Genomic DNA, 21,600 nt, shown 5'->3' with positions numbered 1-21,600 from the left:
TAACAAAAAATTGATCTGTTTGTCACATTGATACGTAATTACGGACCACGTGATTGCTATCAGCCAATAACAGACCGAAAATCGGGTCTCACCTGTAAATCCGACAACCCCTTCTCCATATCCCTCAACAGAGTGGGCTGCGTCAACAGTCCGGACTCGTCCCTCAACTTATTCAGCCTATTCCGGTACGCGTCCTTCTTCTGTTTCGCGTTGTTCAATTTGGTGCGCAGGTCCGCGTACGTCATCTCCGTAACCTCCAGCTCCTCCTCCAGGTCGTCCAGGTCCGTTTCCAGGGCGCTGGATTTCTCCCTCAAATGGGCCAAAATCTACGGCACAACAAAACTCACAACTCTCTCACTCACTCTCTCAGTCACTCTCACTTACTTGTATGGTACTCGCGCACTTGGCTCGCTGCTTCGTCAGCTCCTCGTCTTTCTCCTCGATTTTGTCCGCGTAGCCGCGATTGAGCGACTTCAGTTGTTCGTAGTCGGCCAATAGGAAACCGGGCGCGATCTCGTCCAAGAGGGCGATGCCGTCCAACTTTTCCTGCACCATTTGCTTCAGTTTGATGTAGGTGAGACGCATCGCGCTCACCTCGGCCATCTGCGTCGATTGACGGTTAATTAGGCGCTCGACGCACTGGAACCGTCAAAAAAAATCGGGCGTTTTTATAAGTGGAGTTTTCGCACAAAATTTGGAACGGTCGGACAAAAGTGTTTATAACTTTGGTTGTGTTTGGGTTAGAGAAACGACGTTTACCTTTATATAATCTAGAAATATGAGGCTTTAATTTGGTTGTTTTCAGATTTTCATTTGTTTTTTTGTTTAGGACTAGGACGCCTTCAAAGTCGAAAAAAAAATTTTCTTCGATTTTGGTCAAGGGAATTCTTGAATATTATGAAATTTAACAGATCGATTAGAGTTAATGAGGACCTTATCTGTATAGTTTTTGGTTATTCTCAGCACACGGGAAGTATTTTTTTTTAACGCTCAAAGTTTTAGACACGTGTGATATTCCAGCCCCTCTGGCGGTTTAACGGTGTATTTCCGGAAATAATGACTCAAAGAAGATAGGTGCGCCTCATCGAGAACTACAATTTTTAGTAAGAACTTTTTAAAAAAAAAATGTTTTTTTTGGGCGAAAAATCAAAAAAAACTTAAAAAATTGACTTTTTTTAGTTTTTTCTTTGTAAAATTTTTATAGTGCAAAATTTAAAAAAATTTCATTGGGATTAATTAGACCTGCATCCTTTCCGAATTAAACGGTGTATTAAGTTTAACGCTATCATTTATATAGAGTGAGCAGTGTTCATTTGAAAATACCCTATTTACGCTTTTTTTTATTCAAATATTAATAACTTTTTAGTGGGGGCACTTAGAGGTTTCATTCAATTAGAGCATTTAAAGAACCGTTTAAAACCAATTTTTTGACACACTCTAAAATCATCTACGTAGAGCAGTTTTTGCTCTACACTATTTTTTGACTTTGACGCCTAATACCGCAAGGGCTATGCCACATACGAACACCATTTTTGCCCTCAAACACGCGGAATTTATCTGGCTATAATGCACTAAATACCGTTTTGTTTCAAATGTCACCATTTTCCAAGAAAATGCAATTTTCCATAAAGAGTCTGAAAAAAACGGTCAGCTGAATATTGGGCCGAGCTCACAGGGTATAATAAGTAATATGGTCTAGCACCCAACAAGTGCGCGTCTCCATGGCAACGAAAACGGCATTTTCGGCCGAAAAAAGACCCTTTTTATAATCGAAATTTAACTACTAAAACCGATTGGAATCGGTCCAGAATTGATGTTAATCTGTTCCTAAGGCTTTATACTATTTTTCCATGTACAAATCATAAGGTAAAAACCTTTTTTTATACCCTAAAACATCGTCTGAAAATGGTCGATTTTGACGTCTATGCCCAATCTTAATGGCGGCCGTTTTGACAACATCACCTTGCGCACCGGCTATTCTCAAAGCCAGCCATGGCCGCGTCTCCATGGCAACGGAAACGGCGATTTTTGCGGAAAAAAGACCCTTTTTATAATCGAAATTTAACTACTAAAACCGACAGGAATCGGTCCGGAATTAATGTTAAACTGTTCCTAAGGCTTTATACTATTTTTCCATGTACAAATCATAAGGCAAAAACCGTTTTTTATGCCCGAATTCGTCGTCTGAAAATGGTCGATTTTGACGTTTATGCCCAATCTTAATGGCGGCCGTTTTGACAACATCACCTTGCGCACCGGCTATTCTCAAAGCCAGCCATGGCCGCGTCTCCATGGCAACGAAAACGGCCGAAAAAAGACCCTTTTTATAATCGAAATTTAACTACTAAAACCGATTTGAATCGGTCCAGAATTGATGTTAAACTGTTCCTAAGGCTTTATACTATTTTTCCATGTACAAATCATAAGGCAAAAACCTTTGTTTATGCCCGAAATCATCGTCTGAAAATAGTCGATTTTGACGTTTATGCCCAATTTTAATGGCGGCTTTGGCAACATGGCGTCAACGTAGATGAATCGGCGGCTAGGACTTGCTACCTAATTTCATTGATAAAATGCTTAAAATAGCTCAGAACTTCCTGAAATTGCTGTGGAATTATTCAGGAGACTCTGGAGAATCCGAATATGTGCATATCTTTTACCAAATCGGGTTCTTTTAGCCGTGATAATTCGGCAACGTTTGACGTTTTAGCATTTATTATAATATTCATGCGACACAGTGGTCTATACAAGGCATTTTGCTAGACAAAAATTACCATACAGTGGGTCCTAATGATAAAAAAAACTACTTGTTTGCGGCTCAAAAATGGGTGTTTTTTGGCAAATAAAAATTTATATCTTTGGCTGTATGAACAGTGAAACGATGAAATTTGGCATGTGGTCTCTCAATATATTGAGCATGATGAAACACAAAACAAAAAATTTTTAGAATCTCCCGGAAGGGGGCGGTACTGTTCTAAAGTCAAAATTTCATAAAAAATTGTGTCGAATTTGATTTCGTCGCGAGATGTCAATTTTAACGCTTTCAAATAACTTGAAATTTCTAGGCCTAAAAGTCTATACCGAATTACATATCTGCATACTTTTTGGGCCAGATCCGTGTACAGGGTGATTTATTATAAGCGATCAAAATTGAGTAAAAAAAAATTCAAAATGGTCCAGAGGCTAAAAGATAATTTTTATAAAAAAATTTTTTCGGCGAAAAGACTTAGTTTTATGAGAGAAATAACATATTTAGAGCTTTTTTTTCAAAAAATTTTTTTTAATGAGTTCTGGCATTTTTAGTTTTTTTGAATTTCCCGCTAAACGGTACTTATTTCGGAAAAAAAGTTTTTATGAAAAAATAGCATCATCTTTTGTCTTTCAAATGCCATATAACCGAAATTTTTGTGAACCATACAGGGCGAGCAATTAAAATTTTTTTCCATGAAGGTCCAAAAAATTGACAAAAAAAAAGTCACATTTTATTTGATAACTTTTTAAAGGTGGCACTTGGAGATTTGAAACTTTCAACATTTTTAATACTTTTTAAGAGCTTTTTTCTGATATACTCTACAGTCATCTACGTAGAGTAGTTTTTGTTCTACACCTTTTTTTAACTTTGACGCTTAATACTGGCATACCTATGCAACGTACGAAGACCATTTATGCCTTCAGACACGCGGAATTTATCTGGCTATAATCCACTAAATACCGTTTTGTTTCAAATATCACTATTTTTCAACAAAATGCAATTTTCCATAAAAAGTCCAAAAAATCGGTCAGCTAAATATTGGCTACCCCCCCCCTCGCCCCTCCTCCCCCCCGGGCCGAGCTCACCGGGTATAATAAGTAATATGGTCTACCAACAAGTGCGCGTCTCCATGGCAACGAAAACGACGATTTTCGTCGAAAAAAGACCCTTTTTATAATCGAAATTTAACTACTAAGACCGACTGGAATCGGTCCAGAATTGATGTTAAACTGTTCCTAAGGCTTCATACTATTTTTCCATGTACAAATCATAAGGCAAAAACCTTTTTTTATACCCGAAATCATCGTCTGAAAATGGTCGATTTTGACGTCTACGCCCAATTTTAATGGCGGCTTTGACAACATGGGGTCAACGTGGATGAATCGGCGACCCGGACTTGCTTCCTAATTTCATTGATAAAATGCTTAAAATAGCTCAGAACTTCCTGAAATCGGTACGGAATTATTCAAGAGACTCTGGAGAATCCGAATATGTGCATATCTTTTACCAAATCAGGTTTTTTTAGCCGTGATAATTCGGCAACGTTTGACGTTTTAGCATTTATTATAATATTCATGCGACACAGTGGTCTATACAAGGCATTTTGCCAGACAAAAATTACAACACAGTGGGTCCTAATGATAAAAAAAAAATCTAATCGGGATTTAATGGGTATTATTATTTTATGTGGTAATATACAACATTGCCCAGACTTTGTGTTAAGCAGGTCAGTGTTGCCAGTTAGGATTGAGGTGCTTCATTAATATTGATAATCAGGGAAGGCGATGGAGCCGAATAGGATTCTGTAAAACCCGTACTGTCAAAGTTCTAGAATTATGAGGTTTATGTACCATACTCAAATATACCATTAAAAACAAAACAAAGATCATTAAAAGTCAAATTATTGGGTTATTGGGGAAGAAAATTGATGACTTTAGAAAACATACAATAAACTTCCAATAGAGCCTAAACAAAATCAAAAACATGGGAAAAGATGGAATTTGACTCGAAACAGAATATTAAGCCGTCAGAACTATAAATAGCCGTTAAGGGTCCTGGTAAAGTTTATAATAGTTATGTTGCACTAAACTTACAAACCGAAAACGCCATTTCTAACCTGTATTGACATGACAGATGACTTTTGTTTTTTTTCTGCTGATCACGCCAAGAAATAAAGGCTGTGTTGGAAGGACTTTGTTAGTTATTTAATTTTAAAATAAATAAGAGGTATGTATTACCTTGATTGGGTTAAATATGTATTACTATGCCTTAAGCGTTTTTGTTTGTATAAATCCTTATTTAAGTACCTCTTGACTCTTGGTTCTTTGTTACAACATAGGCTAAGGAGAGAATTTGTCTGGTTATTTTATGGTTACAACCAACCAACCAACTATATTTGTGTTCTGTGGTTACAACTTAACATAATAAAAAGGTAGTAACAGGCTTCATAATTCGTTTTTACCTTATTTTATATGAAAAACATGATTCTAGGTCAAAAACTGGCTTAACGGGAACACTTTTTACTCCAAGCAAATTTTTTACTTTTTTAAGGATAACTTGAAAACGCTTTGAGGTTTTTTAATAGGGTTTTCACTCAAACAAGGGGCCTTTTCCAAGGAATAATTTAATATATGAACAATTCTTATGCGTTCAGTATTTCCTGAGTTACAGCCAGTTTTACTCACCAAGACCCGGAGCTTCTCAAATTTGATATTTTTGGAACAGTTTTTCATTATTCTTGGACATTTTTGCATATAACTTCTAAACTCTTTAAGCTATTGGTGTAATTCCTTTACCATATTATAGTGGATACACCATAGATTATTTCCATGTGAAAAATATGATTCTAGGTCAAAAAATGACTTGACTGTAACACTTGGAACTTTTTAGGTATGCATCCTGTTATATCTTTCTCTCTGCAAAGGTTGATTCATTAAACATATTTTACAGGAGCTGTGTGTGTGTGTGTTATTCCTAAATTCAACCCCTTAGGGTTCCACTATACGTAACCTCAACAGGTTCTCGCAATGCTACAAATGGGAATTTGCTCATTAAGTAAGTCCCAAAGCAATAATTAATTAAAGAATTTTTTACTGGTAAACAGTGTGGGGTGGGTGGGGGGCTAAGGGTTATATTAATAAAAAACAGTTTTTTTTTTGACACTTGCAATTGGCTCTAGCTCAGAAAGTATATTAGACCTACAGGAATGGTTCATATATTAAATTGTTCTAAAGACCTTAAATCTGGTAATCATGGGGGCTTGACGTACATAAAACTGGCTCTAGCTCAACAAGTATTAGACCTACAGAAATGGTTCATATATCAAATTGTTCTAAAAAAAACAGTCAATTTCATTTCAATTATTTTGTGCAAAAAAAGTGTTTTTTCATAAAGTCTACCCTTAACCTCCCACCCACCCCACACTGTTTACCAGTAAAAAATTCACTTGAAAAATCACTTTTTTTTTTGAAAAACAATGATTTTACCACAGAATTTTTCACTGGTAAACTGTGTGGGGTGGGGGGGCAAGGGTTTTATTAATAAAAAAAAATGTTTTTTCAGTAGTAGCCACTATACTTCAATCAAAATTATTATTTACTACTGCTCTATCAATGTCCCAGTTATACTTAGTATTATCTAAGGTGCGTCTATTTTTTTTTTGTTTTACCTCAAGTCAAATACAAATTCAATGCCGACACATCATAATAACAGTTCCGAATAATGGTCTACAAAATAACCTGAAACTGGAACGGAGCCAACAGTCTGTTACGGTCGTCTAGTCCGATGTTCCTTACCCAGTTTTTGTTGTAGCGTTTTTTTGATTTAATTGAAGCGAAGATGGAAAAATTAGGAGAGTTTTATTAATGTCATAAAACCACTGAGTCTTGTTAGGACGTCACTGCTGACGTTGTTTGTTCACTCAAAGAAGGGGCCTTTTCCAAGGAATAATTTAATATATGAACAATTCTTATGCGTTCAGTATTTCCTGACTTACAGCCAGTTTTACTCACCAAGACTCAAAGCTTCTCAAATTTGATGTTTTTGGAACATTTTTTCATTATTCTCGGACATTTTTGCATATAACTTCTAAACTATTCAAGCTATTGCTGTTATTCCTTCACTATATTATAGTGGGTAAACCATGGATGATTTCCATGTGAAAAATATGATTCTAGGTCAAAAATTGACTTAACTGCACCACTTTTTGTTCCAAGCAAATTTTTAGCAGTAATTTTTTTACTTTTGCAAGCATAACTTGAAAACTCTTTGAGGTACTTCAATAGGGTTTTCACTCAAACAAGGGGCATTTTCCAAGGAATAATTTAATATATAAACAATTTTTATGCGTTCAGTATTTCCTGAGTTACAGCCAGTTTTACTCACAAAGACCTAAAGCTTCTCAAATTTGATGTTTTTGGAACATTTTTTCATTATTCTTGGACATTTTTGCATATAACTTCTAAACTATTTAACCTATTGCTGTAATTCTTTTACCATATTATAGTGGGTGAACCATAGATGATTTCCATGTGAAAAATATGATTCTAAGTCAAAAATTGACTTAACGGGAACACCTTTTGTTCCAAGCAAATTTTTAGCAGTAATTTTTTACTTTTTTAAGGATAACTTGAGAACGCTTTGAGGTACTTCAATAGGGTTTTCACTCAAACAAGGGGCATTTTCCAAGGAATGATTTAATATATGAACAATTTTTATGCGCTCAGTATTTCCCGAGTTACAGCCAGTTTTACTCACCAAGACCTGAAGCTTCTCAAATTTGATGTTTTTGGAACATTTTTCCATTATTCTTGGACATTTTTGCATATAACTTCTAAACTATTCAAGCTATTGCTGTAATTCCTTTACCATATTATAGTGGGTAAACCATGGATGATTTCCATGTGAAAAACATGATTCTAGGTCCAAAATTGACTTAACTGCACCACTTTTTGTTCCAAGCAAATTTTTAGCAGTAAATTTTTTACTTTTTTAAGGATAACTTGAAAACTCTTTGAGGTACTTCAATAGGGTTTTCACTCAAAGAAGGGGCCTTGTATAAGGAATAATTTAATATATGAACAATTCTTATGCGTTCAGTATTTCCTGAGTTACAGCCAGTTTTACTCACCAAGACCCGAAGCTTCTCAAATTTGATGTTTTTGAAACATTATTCTTGGACATTTTTTCATATAACTTCTAAACTATTTAACCTATTGCTGTAATTCTTTTACCATAATATAGTGGGTAAACCATAGATGATTTCCATGTTAAAATTATGATTCTAGGTCAAAAAATGACTTGACTGTAACACTTGGAACTTTTTAGGTATGCATCAGTGTGTGTGTGTGTTATTTCTAAATTCAACCCCTTAGGGTTCCACTATACGTAACCTCAACAGGTTCTCGCAATGCTACAAATGGGAATTTGCTCATTAAGTAAGTGCCAAAGCAATAATTAATTAAAGAAGGAGACATCTGAAAGATTTAAATTAGATAAGACAATAATAATTTAAATTATTGTCTTACAGTCTTACCTCTTAAGTGACAGACGACACTGTCTGTCAGTCGTCTTGGGAGTGGTGGTAACAGATGGCAGCACCAGGTTTGTATACCGTATTATGTGAATCACAGACGTTTGTTTACATTGTTTATAGTGTTGTTTTGTGTAGATATTTTGTGTTGTTCTGACTAGTGTATAGTGAATACTAAAGTTTCAACTATAAAGATCGGAAAAGTGTTGTACCCTGGACTCATCTCAGGGACAATATTTGGATTTCCCTTATCAAACCTAATTTTACCTTGATGGACCTTGATTAAATATTAATAGTGTAAATAGACCTTTAGTGGACTTCTACTAAAAAATGACACGTACCAAGTACAACTGCTACACAACAAAAGAAGAGGAAGAACTCGGAACAGAGACTAGTACCTTATCGGGTATAGTATTTCCAGTTTTAGTGTTAATAAGACCGTAGCCGATCTCGCACTCTCGATTTTGCATTTTTCTGAACTTATTCGTCAGTTCGTTGAACTTTTCGCCACGTTGCCGCTTCGTCTGCTCGATGTCGTCCCTGAGGCGGGCGGTTTCCACGCAACTGAACTCCGAAAAGTCCCCGTACGCCTCCAGTTTCTTGTTGTACTTGTTATGGAGGTCCAGCGAGTACTCGTTCTCTTTGGTCACGTATTCCATCTGGAAGTTTTTAGAGATGCGGCAACGGTGCATTACTCATTAGGCACGCGACGTTGCCGCTTACCTTTTTTCTTCTGAAATAAATGGCCAGTTTCTTTTGTAAGATGAAGTTTCGCATCTTCCTGACGGAGATTTCTTCTAAGGCCGCGTCGTGACGGGCGTAAAACGGTTTGCGGTTCAGCATCGCCGTCTCTTCCTCCTTCGCGATCACCATCTCCTGTTCCTCTTCCACCAGTTCTGCGTATCAAATAAACTTATTAACGGCAACGCCGCTTTTGTAAGTGACTACTAGTCAACCAAAGTGTCTTGGCCTCTGAGATGCGCAAATAAAGAAGTGAAAGAGTCAGGGTGCGAGGAAGGTGCAAAACATAAAAATCAATAAATCGAGGCTCATGTACTACGTGTACATCCAGCATATTTGACGCGCTTAAAATTTTATTTAATTTTTGTTTTAATTAAATTATATTATGAATAGTAAATGAACGTATGAATTAATATATTTACCAATGCGTGTGTGTCCCAAGTGTGTACCAGCCTTGACGGAAATTACTTAGGATAAAAATTTTGAATACATTTATAGAATAAAAGAATAATTATAACAAAGGTATTTATTTATATTACTTTATTTAATAATCCTAAATTAAATCCAGTCTAATATTTACCAATATTATGTATACTACACATTATGTATGGATACATATATTTAATTATATACATATTAATACATTATAAGTAAATTTATATAGACATAATACATAAAAAATGTTCTTATTATAAAATTAAATTATGTTATGTAAATGGTAATAAATGCAATATACCTATCTAATATTTCATTAATAAATTTATACATAAAAAAAATTATAAATTAAGGTACGTTTTATCATCGTCAACTGTTAGATTCTTATTTTCCACAGCTTGTTCTTCAACATTATCAGTAAGTTCGTCTATTCCAGATAAGTCACTTTCTGGTTTATCCGACTCATTAGAGTAATCACTGTTAAGGTTAATTATAACCTTTTCTATGGCTATATCAATTGTAGGTTGCATTCGTCAATAGAGAATTCTCTAAAGAAATCATCACAATGTTTAATTACCTCATTGAAATTAAAATTAACATTTTTTTGGCAACGAATTGTTCTAATTCAGCCCAAACCAATTCAATGGGATTAAGGTCTGGATGGTATGGAGGTAACCTTTTGCATTGAAAAGCTCGTCTATTTTATATCTTTTATATTTGGGTTTATGCAGTTTTATTAAATGATATAGTTGCGGCTTTAACATGTTATCGTCATATGATATACCCCTTAAACGTAACCATTGTTGCATTTCTGCTTTTTTTGTTATTGTTGTTGGTGCTTTATCTATTTGCTTATTGTGGTATGGAGCATTGTCAATTACCACAACAGACCTTTGCTTTAGGTTTGGATCGAGATTGTCTGAAACCATTTTTTGTAGTTATCATTCATATTCATATCGTGATGATAATCGCCACTTGTGCTGTTGGATTTCCATCTAATATACGCATTTGGGACAAAACCATCTTCGCCAGTTGCATGAACTATAATGAGACGTGGTCCCTTGCCAAAGAGTTATCACTCCAACCTTTTAAGTGAGTATGCGTTGAGTGAATGTATGTCTCGTCCATATATACTATCAGAGTTGCAAGGGTCTAGAAAACTTAAATCGTTTTTTTGATTTAAATCATTTTAATGACTTAAGTCATTTTATTTTAATTCATTTCAAAAATGCTGACTTAAGACTTAAAATTTAAGTCATTTTTTAAATTATTTGTGACTTAAATACTTTTGTCTAAAATAGAAAAAACTTAAGTCAGTAATAAAAGACTTAAATCAGAAGTTATGATTTAAGTCACCGAGAAACGATTTAAGTCATCTAAAAAGGATTTAAGTCATATAAAAATGATTTAAGTTAAAAAAAAAAGATTTAAGTTTATAAAAGACTTAACAAGGTAAACCATTTAATTTATTTGGAAAAGATTTAAGTTTTTAAAGAAAATATTTAAGTCAGTAGTAGTATTCATCGCGTAGCGGAAGATCAATCATACTTCAGTGCCGAGTGTGCCGACGACCAACGCTCTCATGCCCGTCAACTGAAATCGAAAATCGACTTCCGACTAGTCGACTCCAATTTTGTTGCAGTCGTATAATCTTGCGTGTGCGTACTACTGGGCATTTTTGTTGGGGGAATCACAGACCTCGTATTGTATCGTGACAGACAGACAGTATTGTGTTGTGCTATTGTTTTCTGCCAGATTAGTAATATATTAGACGTGTCCCTGGGCAAAAAAACACTTTTTGTGATTTGTGAAGTGAACTTTTTGGATTGTGTTTGTTTATTAATCCAAACAGGTAAGGAATAATATAATTATAATGTTTCCGTTTGTTTTTTATAATTTGAGGGAGGGATACTCAATAGACAATAGGGTTAAGGTAAGTATTATGAACCCACACAATTTACAGTATTTTTGTATTATTTGGCATAATTATTAAAGATTAGATGGTTTTAAACTTATTTAACTATGAAAGGGCGGGTAGTTTTATTTTATAATAATGAAGTAAAAACTTAGTTAAAAACTCCTATAAATTCCATTACTGTGAAGGTAGATATTATCAGAAAACTTACGTTTTTTTTGTATTTCCTGGGTGGATATTGATAACTGAACACTTTGAAATTGAACTAAAACCAAAAAATACGTTTTTCTGCAAAAACATGTAAAACACAGTTTTAAATGCCGCGAACCGCACTGAAATGTCACTTTTAATGTATTCTATAAAGCATAGACTATCGATTAAAATTTGAAAAATCCCGAAATTTGTGGGTTCATAATCCTTACCAGACCCTTTTAATCGTATTTAATTTCCTAAATGTTTTACACGGCACACGCCTGTTTAAAATTTCGAACTCTGTATTTTTAAGTTTAACAATAACTCAATTTTATTAAATAGAACGGTATCGGGAACAAATACTTTTTAAATGCACTTTCTACTTCCAATATTTTGATACAATAATTTTTTAAATCGGTTGATAAATAAACCCATAAGAATAAAAAACTTATCAAGTAAATACGTTATAATAAAATTGATTCAATAAAAATAGCATAGAAGAGTCACTGTCACTATAGAATAGGTTATACTGATTTTCGTGTTTATTTACAGAATGTCCAAGGAAGACTTAGAGTTGGATGACGAAATGCTCTTAAATACTGAGAGTGACGATCTAGAAACTCTAGAAGATCCTTTCGCTCCAAGCGAAGATGAGAGAGATCCTAACTACGACCCAGCTACTGAGGCCAGGAACAATTTTAAAACCAAAATAGAGGAATATTTTAACGTAAAGTCATTGGTAAAGCCACAAAATAAAATAAAAAACTATATCAAACCAAGTGACCCAAGATCTGTAATGGAAATTGATGAAGCTTCCGTATCAACTTCTAGTTCATGCTGTCCCCAAGAAGATGAAGATAATGAAGAAACATCAAATGAATCAGCATTATTTGATGGCACATTTTTTAAAATTGTTAGCTGAAGTAATAACTTTAATATTGCTGCAATATGTCAAATTTGTAAAGGCACGAAATCCATTAAAGGAAAAACAACAGTAACAACAAATTTTATAAGGCATTTAAAGGTTAAGCACGCCACAGCGTTTAATGACTATACTAAATACAAAAGAGTTAAAAAACAAAATCTAAAATCAAAATATAAAAAGGATGATAAACTCTCAGAGTCTGAGCAGGTTCAGAAGCCATTTAAGAGCAACAGGCAGCTAGATATTAGATATAGTATAGCTCACGCAGGTGCCATTAGGCAAGATGAATTCGACCAGCGGCTTCTTAAATTTGTTATTAATACCATGAGCTCCGTTTCAGTCCTTAGCAATCCCAATTTTATTCAGATATTTGATAGATTTAATTTGAGAGTTATGTCCAGAACAACAGCTATAAAAAAAATAACGTCGCTAAGTACTAACTTTTTTAGTAACGTTAAATCTTTGCTACAAGATGTGCCATTTGTATGTACCACAGCTGATATCTGGTCATCCAAGAAAAAAAGCTTTTTGGGAGTGACATGTCATTGGATCGATAACCAAACACTTCAACGAAAATCAATCGCATTAGCATGCAGACGCTTTAGTGGAACACACTCATTTGACAAAATTGCAGAGATGTTAGATGATATTAACAATTTTTTTGGCTTGTCTGAAACAAAAATTATAGGAACAGTAACTGATAATGGTTCCAACTTCATTAAAGCTTTCAAGGAATTCGAAAGAAATCTGCACGGGGATATTATCTTGCAAACAGTCCATTATATTATCTTGCAAACGAAGAGCAAGAGTGTGACGATGACGAAGAAATGATATCACAGGCTTCAAAGTTAAACGATGTAGATGAAGATGAATTGATATTGCCTACATCAATTACCTCTGAATATAATGATCAAAGTAACAGCCATTTCATTTTACCCAATCATTTCCGTTGTGTGACCCATACGATAAATTTAATAGCTACAACAGATATAATTAAAACAATAAACAAAAGTCATTCTCTACGTAGTAAGCACACGACCATAATGAATAAGTGTTCCTTATTATGGAATAAGTGTGGCCGCCCAAAGTCTGCAGAGATTGTTAAATAAACATTGGGTCATTACCTTAGCTATCCAGGGGTCACTAGATGGAATTCCTATTATGATGCACTAGCCCAAATTTTAAAGGAAAAAGATAAACTTAATGTTTTGTTTGAAAAATTAGATTTAAAATCACAGGTTCTTAAAGAATCTGATATGGAATATATTGAAGAGTACATTAAAATTCTTCAGCCTTTAGCATATGCTATCGACATATTGCAAGGCGATCAAAATACCTACTTTGGTAGCGTTTTCCCAACAATCAGAAGCTTTTATTAAATTCAACGCTGTTTTGCCATCTTCGGCACCCGTCGAAAGATTGTTTTCGTTTGCAACATTCATCAATTCTCCTAGGCGGCATGCACTCTCTGATTTAAATTTTGAAAACCTAGTATTATTGAAAGCCAATAAAATATAACGCATTCTACTTTCTTCTACATTATACGCACATGACATACAGGGGGTCGATTTTTGATTTGGGACCAGAGAGCGTCCCCGGGAGAGATAAATACATCCTATTGGTCGAAATGGCTAATAGTTCAGGAGAACTGTCCCTTTTGACACTAAAGACAGTCTTTTTGAGACAGGTTTGTTCTTCTGGGTTTGGGTAGGTTCTCTTCCCTGATTAGGTTCTCTTCCTAGCAGGGTCCCTGCTCCCAAGTCAAGAAGACCCACGGGCCACTTTTTACTAGACATGAATGGTCCATTTCATAGCTTAATTAAAAACATTGCTTAGTGTCCAAATTTAAAAATTATGTATATATTTAAAAAAAGTTGTTTAGGTTGGTTTAATGTTCCCTGTAAATTTAGGTACTTGTTTTATTTTCCTACTTGAATGTATGTTCCTTAGGTTTAGCTGTGTTTAACTTTAATATAAACATTTTCAAAGTTCTAATATAGTGGTTTTATTTCCTCAGGGTGCCGAGTGGTATCTATAATATAACTTAATAATATTGTAACGAAACATTAAAACAAAAAACTTGCTTTCAGGTTCAGCCAGCTTGAAAAGTGCATTTTACTTACATATATGTTACTTGTCAAAAAAAGTCAATGTTACTTGCCTACAGTACTCACTAGTGCAGCCCATACCTATCCTATAATGTTGACCAATTTAATTGTGATCACCCATTGTGAACTTATAAAGTTAGATAAAAGTGATCTTCTAGTTGCATTTCTGCCACATATTAGCCAGTAAGTAAGTACCAGTGTACCAGTAATAAAATAATATTAAAATGTACGAAATATAAATTCTTGGATATAATTTTTGTTATATTCGCTTGAGAATTTTGATTTATATCATTCCTTTTTTTGACATTATATATCAATGACTTAATTCGTACCGCATAATGATTTAAATCAAAATTTAAGACTTAAGTCAAAAATCGACTTAAATCATATCATATTGATTGATTGATTTAAATCTTTTATGACTTAACTGACCGCATAATGATTAAAATCAAAATTAAAGACTTAAGTCATAAATTTGACTTAAATCATGCTATTTTGACTTAAGTCTTTGGTAAAATGACTTGACTTAAAAGAAAACGATTTAAGTCAAGACTTAAGATTTAAATCATTTGAATGTTGAACTCGATTTGACTTAAAACTTAAATCATTTTGATTTTGGATGTGACTTAAAACTTAAGACTTAAGTCTATTTAAATTTGACTTGTTGCAACTCTGTCTGTACTGACGCATTTTTTTAAGAAACTCTATTCTTAGCAGCCTGATGGGTTGCTGCTCCATTAGCACTCTTTGATTGCTCTTAAATTTATTCCATCGAAAACCGATTTTATGCATTTCCTTACACAGAGTCTCTTTACATCCTTGATACTCAGTATCTTGCGACATATTTTGCATGTACTGTTTTTAATCTAGGAACTGTCTTCTCTGTGAAATTGTGGTTAATGATTATTCGTCGCAAAATTCCCAAATCTGCGTCGTCCAAGCGAATTTTAATTCTGGTATTTTTATTAGTTCTGTTAGGTGTTGAAAACGATGTTGATTGGCCTGATGTAACCAATGTTGCCTCTTTTCTAATTCGTCGAATACTTCTAATTGATACCCCTGTTGCTGCTGCAACGCGTTCTTGAACCTATAAAAAAAAAGTTAATTTATAAATCTGCCAAACAATTACACATAAGGAAAAAATACTTTGCTGTTGCATTAACACGTGGTAAAAATACGAGCTTATACAAAAATTTATAAAATTATAAATAAAGGCGCACCAGGCCAGGTAAATATGTATTAATTGGATTTTCTTAAGTTACATATGTTAATTTTATAAGGGAACAAAGCAATAAAAAGGATTAAACTCGAAAAACTCATCCATTATCCCAAAGATGCTGGTCATACACTTTTATAAAAGGTAAAAAACACGAAATCTACAGCATCACAAATACATTTAATAAAATAACGAAGGTTACATGTTTCGCTCGACTAGTCCATTAAACAACTAGCAGTCAGTAACTTTTTCCCTCTTAAACCTATATATAAAATGTATTTTCAGTATGTGAACAAGTATAAATTATCATTTAATTTTATCAGACAACAAACAAACAATATCAAAACTTTTAGGTCGTTTACTTATTTTGGACCAATTTCGTCACAATTATCCCGCTTTTTTTCTCCCTTTGGCATAACCCCAGTTTTTAAAACCAATAATACCTGAAAAAGACATCTAATTAAAACTAAAGATAAACTACCCCCGCTATCTTCTCCAGGAGTTTATGAGATTAGGTGTAAACGTTAAGTGCCCTGCAGTGTACTTCGGCCAGTCTGGTAGGAAGATTTCTACTAGGATTAGTGAACACAAGGCCCAACACAATAAATTTAAAAATACCGAAATCACAGTGACCAGATCAGCTTTTGCTAATCACCTTCTCGACTCCAGACATGATTTTCCTGACAGCCAAAATATAAAAATACTGCATCAATGCAACAAAAGTAAAAAACTAGACTTGTTGGAGACAATGGAGATTAGTAAAGCTTTTAAAAGCCCAGATCTGTCCTGTGTTAATGAAAGGTTTAGTTTTTAATAACCTCAAGTAGTTCTAGACTCCTAAATGATGGTTAGATTTCTGAAATGTATAAAGGATTTGATTGTTTAGTTGACTTCTTTGTACATAGATAGTGCCACTTTATTGTAATCTTTGTTTACTTAAATATTAGGTGTTTTGTGTATGTTATGGTAAGTTTTTGTTGAATTCTCCTTTTTTCGGGTTACATAATTTTAATTATTGTTTAGGTCTGATGATGCTCTAGTCGAGCGAAACATGTAACCTTCGTTATTTTATTAAATGTATTTGTGATGCTGTAGATTTCGTGTTTTTTACCTTTTATAAAAAAAAAAAATAAAAAGGATTAACTAATTGCGTGTTATTAAGGGGTGTTAAGCTGATTACCTTAAATACAAGTACCTAACCTATATTACCAAACTACCTTCTCCTAGGTAGGTACTTTTTAGGTAAAAACCTAGATATACATATATTTACATATTTGTTTAAAAAGTAAACATTTTAAATTATGTACAAAAATATAATAACCATAAAAATCTTTATCATGATTTTATAACACGTAGGTACATACCTATGTACATATATATACATTATATAAAGTGACAATTTCCTTAAATCAAAAATTATTATTTTTATCATTTAAAAGTGACCGCCTTAGTCAAAATCAAATTCTCAATTAAAAAAATTATCAAAACAACCTTTACAAATTTAATCCAAACTTTGATGCCCTTATAAAAAATACCGTACATTTCGTGGGATCAAAGGTCATAATTTGTAACTTGTTTTAATTGTTTACTCTTACATCAGTCGCGTAATAATAATAAGTTAAGTTAATGTAATAATAATAAGTTAATAGTATTAAATACATACATACCTTTTCGAGAAGAATTGAAACTTCTCCAGCTACAGCTTCTGCTTGCATAAAATTTAACAAACTGCTAATTATTTCCCGACTTTGACCGGTAAGAACTTTATTTTTTAAACTAGTTTGAAAGGGCATTTTGAACTATAAAAGTTTTAATATCACCTCACAAAATATTAATAAAGATTTACTGCCGAGTGAGTATAGGTATTGCGGAGTAAACAATGTAAACACACTTTAAATGAGCTCCCGTCGGTTTTGTCACCGCGCATCCAAATCTCAGAGGCCAAGACACTTTGGTCGACTAGTACTTTACCATCGAATATGATGGCGTTTTCTTGCGGGATGACGAACTCGAGCAAATCGTCGTCGTACTCTTGATTGTAGCCCCTGATTCTGGCCTCCGCGTCGTACGTGATCGTCGTATGCCTCCCGGAGGCCTGTCCCTCCATATTATAGACGCTCTGTCTCATGATGGCCATGTTAGCTAGAAAAGGACAAAACTGAACAAATTGACTAAACCTGAATGAATAGTTTACCGCAACTGGTTGGGACCAACTTCAGGACCTCTCCAGAACTAAAAATAAACGAATCAAGCCTGAACCAGTTACGGCACAGTATTGTATTGATTTCAGTCAAGTGGTCGTCAGTATAAAACATCACAGTTGCTGTATGTATGTCATTGTTTCAGTCAAGTACCAACGGTTCATAATCGACTTCATGCGACTTCTGTAGTGTCGTGCATTGCTTATCATGTTCAAAATTTACTACATCAGAGGCTCAGGTCACTCAAATGAAGACTAGAGTCATGTGTTTTGTGTGCAAACCCAGCTTGCGGATAACCAGCACGGATAACAGCTCCCCAACAAATGCTGCTATTTTTCTGGAAGCTCAAATGAAATCCTTTCAAAACACAATCACCAACCAAATTTCTTGTGGTTTTCATGATGCTAATATTGCATTCCAGGAGGGACTTATGAGATTGGTCGAGAAAGGAATCGGAGGAAAGGGCGTTTCCGCCTCAAACAGTGATTCTGAATTGTTAAAACTACTACAAGCAAAAAACGAAGCGCTAGAGGCCAGGTTGACAACACTGGAAGAGGATTTAAACATGCTCAAGGATCTTATTCCATCAAAGTCATCCTGCCCCCCAACTAATATAACTTCTCTAACATCTTTGTCTCCGGACAATACTGTGTCTTTGCCGATAGAAACAGAAACAGTAGCCCATACCTACGCAAAAAGGGTTGATCCAATCAGATCAAGGCCTAGTAGCTCTTCAATGGCTGGCGCCAATTCTGAAGCAAAATCCCAGAATAGGTCGACATCACAATCAATCCATCGAACTAACCCTGGCAGACAAACAGTCATCTTCTTCACTATCTGCAGCTGATAGACGTCAGTGGTTGTATTTGGGCAGATGCAATCCGGACACTACTGAGCAGCAGATTCTAAAATACCTTGAGAAGCAACTAAACATCTCAGATGCTAAATGTGCCATATTGGATAAGAATGAGGATGTTGTATCCTTTAGGATAGGGGTAAAAGAGTCCCTACTGAAGGGACTACTTGACCCGAACCTCTGGCCAGCCGGTATAGCGGTCAAGGAATTTCGTCCCAGGCGCACTCAGGGCCGAGGGGCGAATTTTCAGTTAGACCCAACACTGTCTCAGCGCCCACAGTAGACGATGTATCGTTCTTTTATCAGAACGTGAGGGGCTTAAAAACTAAACTAAAGGGATTTCTCTGTGCGGCCCAAGCAGAAGACTACCACATTCTTGCCCTAACTGAAACTTGGCTGGATCCTACAGTCAACGACGGTGAATTCCTTAGCTCCAACTACTGTGTGTATAGAACGGACCGCAACACTAGTAACAGTTCAAAAAGTAGAGGCGGGGGTGAAGAAATCTGGATCTCTGTGCGTCTTGGTGATGGCGAGGATTATTGCATTGGCTGCATTTATGTTCCTCCATCCATGGATCTATCTGTGTATGCAGCGCATTGTGCCTCTGTTACCAACGCTTGCGAGAGCTTTAATAATGTTCTTATTGTTGGTGACTTTAACCTTTCTAATATTTCATGGTTACCTAGTGATGATCATTATGGCTTAACCCCAAATAATGTTACATCTGATAAAGAAAATCTTTTATGTGACACATTCACTTTTCTAGGTTTAATGCAGCTCAATGCAGTGGTTAATGATCATGGAACAATTCTTGACCTTTGCTTTACAACTTTTCATTCCACTTTAACAACTAAATGTAATGGTTTAGTCGGGTCAGATCCTTACCATCCTGCCCTTGAGCTGCAACTACCCAATAGAAAGTCCAATTACCTGGAACTACCTATAACATATTTTTACAACTTTAATCAAGCAGATTTTGTGTCTATAAATAACTACTTTTTTACATACAACTGGATGTCTATAATTGTTAACGATAACTTAAATACCACTGTTGCAAACTTCTATTCTGTTGTTTATGATTGTTTGAGCCAATAAAAAAACACTCTCCCAATAAACATTATCCACCATGGTTTTCTAGAGAACTAAAAAGTCTAGTTATTCAGAAAAAAATAGCTCATAGAAGGTACAGACAGTCAGGATCAAATACTGATTACTTAAGTTTTAGTGTTCTGCGCTCAGAATGCCGTTCATTATCTAGTGAATGCTACAGACATTACATTGAAAGAGCCGAAAATGCAATAGGGAACGACCTTTTGGAAATTTGTAAGACTTCAGTCCAATCAAAGCGATTCTACCGTTCCAGATGAGATGTTCCTTCATGATCTCAGGGCTGATACTGGTATCTTTATTGCAAATCTCTTTGCCACCCACTTTTTATCTGTATTTAACAAGAATACTAACCCTTCTAATGCCTCTGACGGTCTCGATACCTCATGTAAATTTAACCATATCAACCAGGTGTTCCTTAGTGCTACTACAATTGAAACAGCATTAGCTAAACTGGACAGCAGAAAGGGAGCGGGTCCCGATGGAATTCCAAACGGGCTTTTGAAAGAATGCAGCCATTCCCTTTTCCTTCCGCTTTTTCATATTTTCAATTTGTCCCTAACTTCTGGAACTTTTCCAGAGAACTGGAAGCTATCTCATGTATGTCCTATTTATAAATCTGGGAATAAGAGTGACATAACTAACTATCGTCCCATTAGTATCCTCTCTGCAATTCCTAAGCTGTTCGAGCACTGTGTAGAGGTGGTTCTATCTGGCACATTTCAGGAAATAATTGGAGATCAACAGCATGTTCGTTCTGTGGATACAAACTTGTTTGTTTTTAGCAACTATATCTTTAAATCTTTTGCCGACGGTAATGAAACACATGCGATATACACGGACTTTAATAAAGCCTTCGATAGGGTCAACCATAATATTCTTATCTCTCATATTTCAGATCTCGGCATCAGCGGATCTCTTTTACTTTGGATCAAGTCTTATCTGATGGATAGAGAGCAGCGTGTTAAAATTGGTGGTTTTTTGTCCAACCCAATTTTGACAACTTCAGGGCTCCCATTTGGGACCAATGTTATTCAGTCTCTTTATCAATCACCTCGGCTCCCTACTGGAGTCTGGGCTTTTGCTCTTCGCTGATGATTTGAAAATTTTTCGGCGGATTTCCTCCTCTCAGGATCAGTTGGTGCTTCAGAGAGATATAAACAGAGTGTTTTCCTGGTGTAAGTCGAATGAAATGTCATTGAATGTTAGGAAATGTGGATTTATGAGGTTTACTCGTTTAAGGGTCTCCCCTCCTTGTCAATATGTTATTGATGGTATCCCCTTGAAGGAGCTTGACTCAGTCAAGGATTTGGGTGTCTTTCTGGACCCGAGTCTTACTTTCTCCCACCACTTCGAAAATACTGTAAATAGAGCTAATAAACTGCTTGGTTTTATCAAAAGATCTTGCAAAGACTTTACTAATGTGTCAGCATTGAAGACACTATATATTTGCCTGGTGAGATCTCTTCTCGAATTCTCCAATATTGTTTGGTCACCTCATTTTCTGATTCACATTGAGAGGCTTGAAAATATCCAGCACATGAAGTCAGGACTGGATCTTACCTGTTCAGAGACCATGTCCCACCTGAGCATAAACTCCTTATCAAGTAGAAGGCAGT

The 21,600-nt window shown here is 35.1% G+C and overlaps 2 protein-coding genes across 12 annotated transcripts in view; one reads left to right on the top strand and one right to left on the bottom strand.

The window, feature by feature from the left end:
- The window catches only part of LOC126746784 (DNA fragmentation factor subunit beta), a 148,153-nt gene that overhangs the window by 43,967 nt on the left and 82,586 nt on the right, over positions 1-21,600 (top strand). For 3 of the 11 annotated variants that reach the window (XM_050455179.1, XM_050455178.1, XM_050455167.1), the window contains exons 1-3: positions 4,914-4,978; positions 8,078-8,187; positions 8,280-8,353. The exons of 1 other annotated variant lie outside the window; for it this stretch is intronic. The gene's annotated coding sequence lies outside the window, so the exon portion shown is untranslated. Of the gene's footprint in view, positions 1-4,913; positions 4,979-5,050; positions 5,184-5,622; positions 5,642-5,701; positions 5,807-8,077; positions 8,188-8,279; positions 8,354-21,600 lie in introns of those variants that run through there. 7 more of the 11 variants (XM_050455169.1, XM_050455170.1, XM_050455171.1 and 4 more) reach the window with 7 other exon arrangements.
- The window catches only part of LOC126746770 (coiled-coil domain-containing protein 96-like), a 32,338-nt gene that overhangs the window by 9,558 nt on the left and 1,180 nt on the right, over positions 1-21,600 (bottom strand). The window contains exons 5-10 of the mRNA XM_050455124.1: positions 18,009-18,046; positions 17,786-17,956; positions 9,006-9,178; positions 8,681-8,941; positions 385-639; positions 93-326 (exon numbers count right to left, since the gene is read on the bottom strand). Coding sequence (XP_050311081.1) covers positions 93-326; positions 385-639; positions 8,681-8,941; positions 9,006-9,178; positions 17,786-17,956; positions 18,009-18,046 — 1,132 coding nt within the window. The remainder of the gene's footprint in view (positions 1-92; positions 327-384; positions 640-8,680; positions 8,942-9,005; positions 9,179-17,785; positions 17,957-18,008; positions 18,047-21,600) is intronic.

The sequence above is a fragment of the Anthonomus grandis genome, chromosome 18 (assembly GCF_022605725.1).
Source record: "Anthonomus grandis grandis chromosome 18, icAntGran1.3, whole genome shotgun sequence".
NCBI classification, from domain to species: domain Eukaryota; kingdom Metazoa; phylum Arthropoda; class Insecta; order Coleoptera; family Curculionidae; genus Anthonomus; species Anthonomus grandis.
The sequence above is the reverse complement of the archived record's forward strand: the minus strand, read 5'-3'. Positions and strand labels throughout refer to the sequence as shown.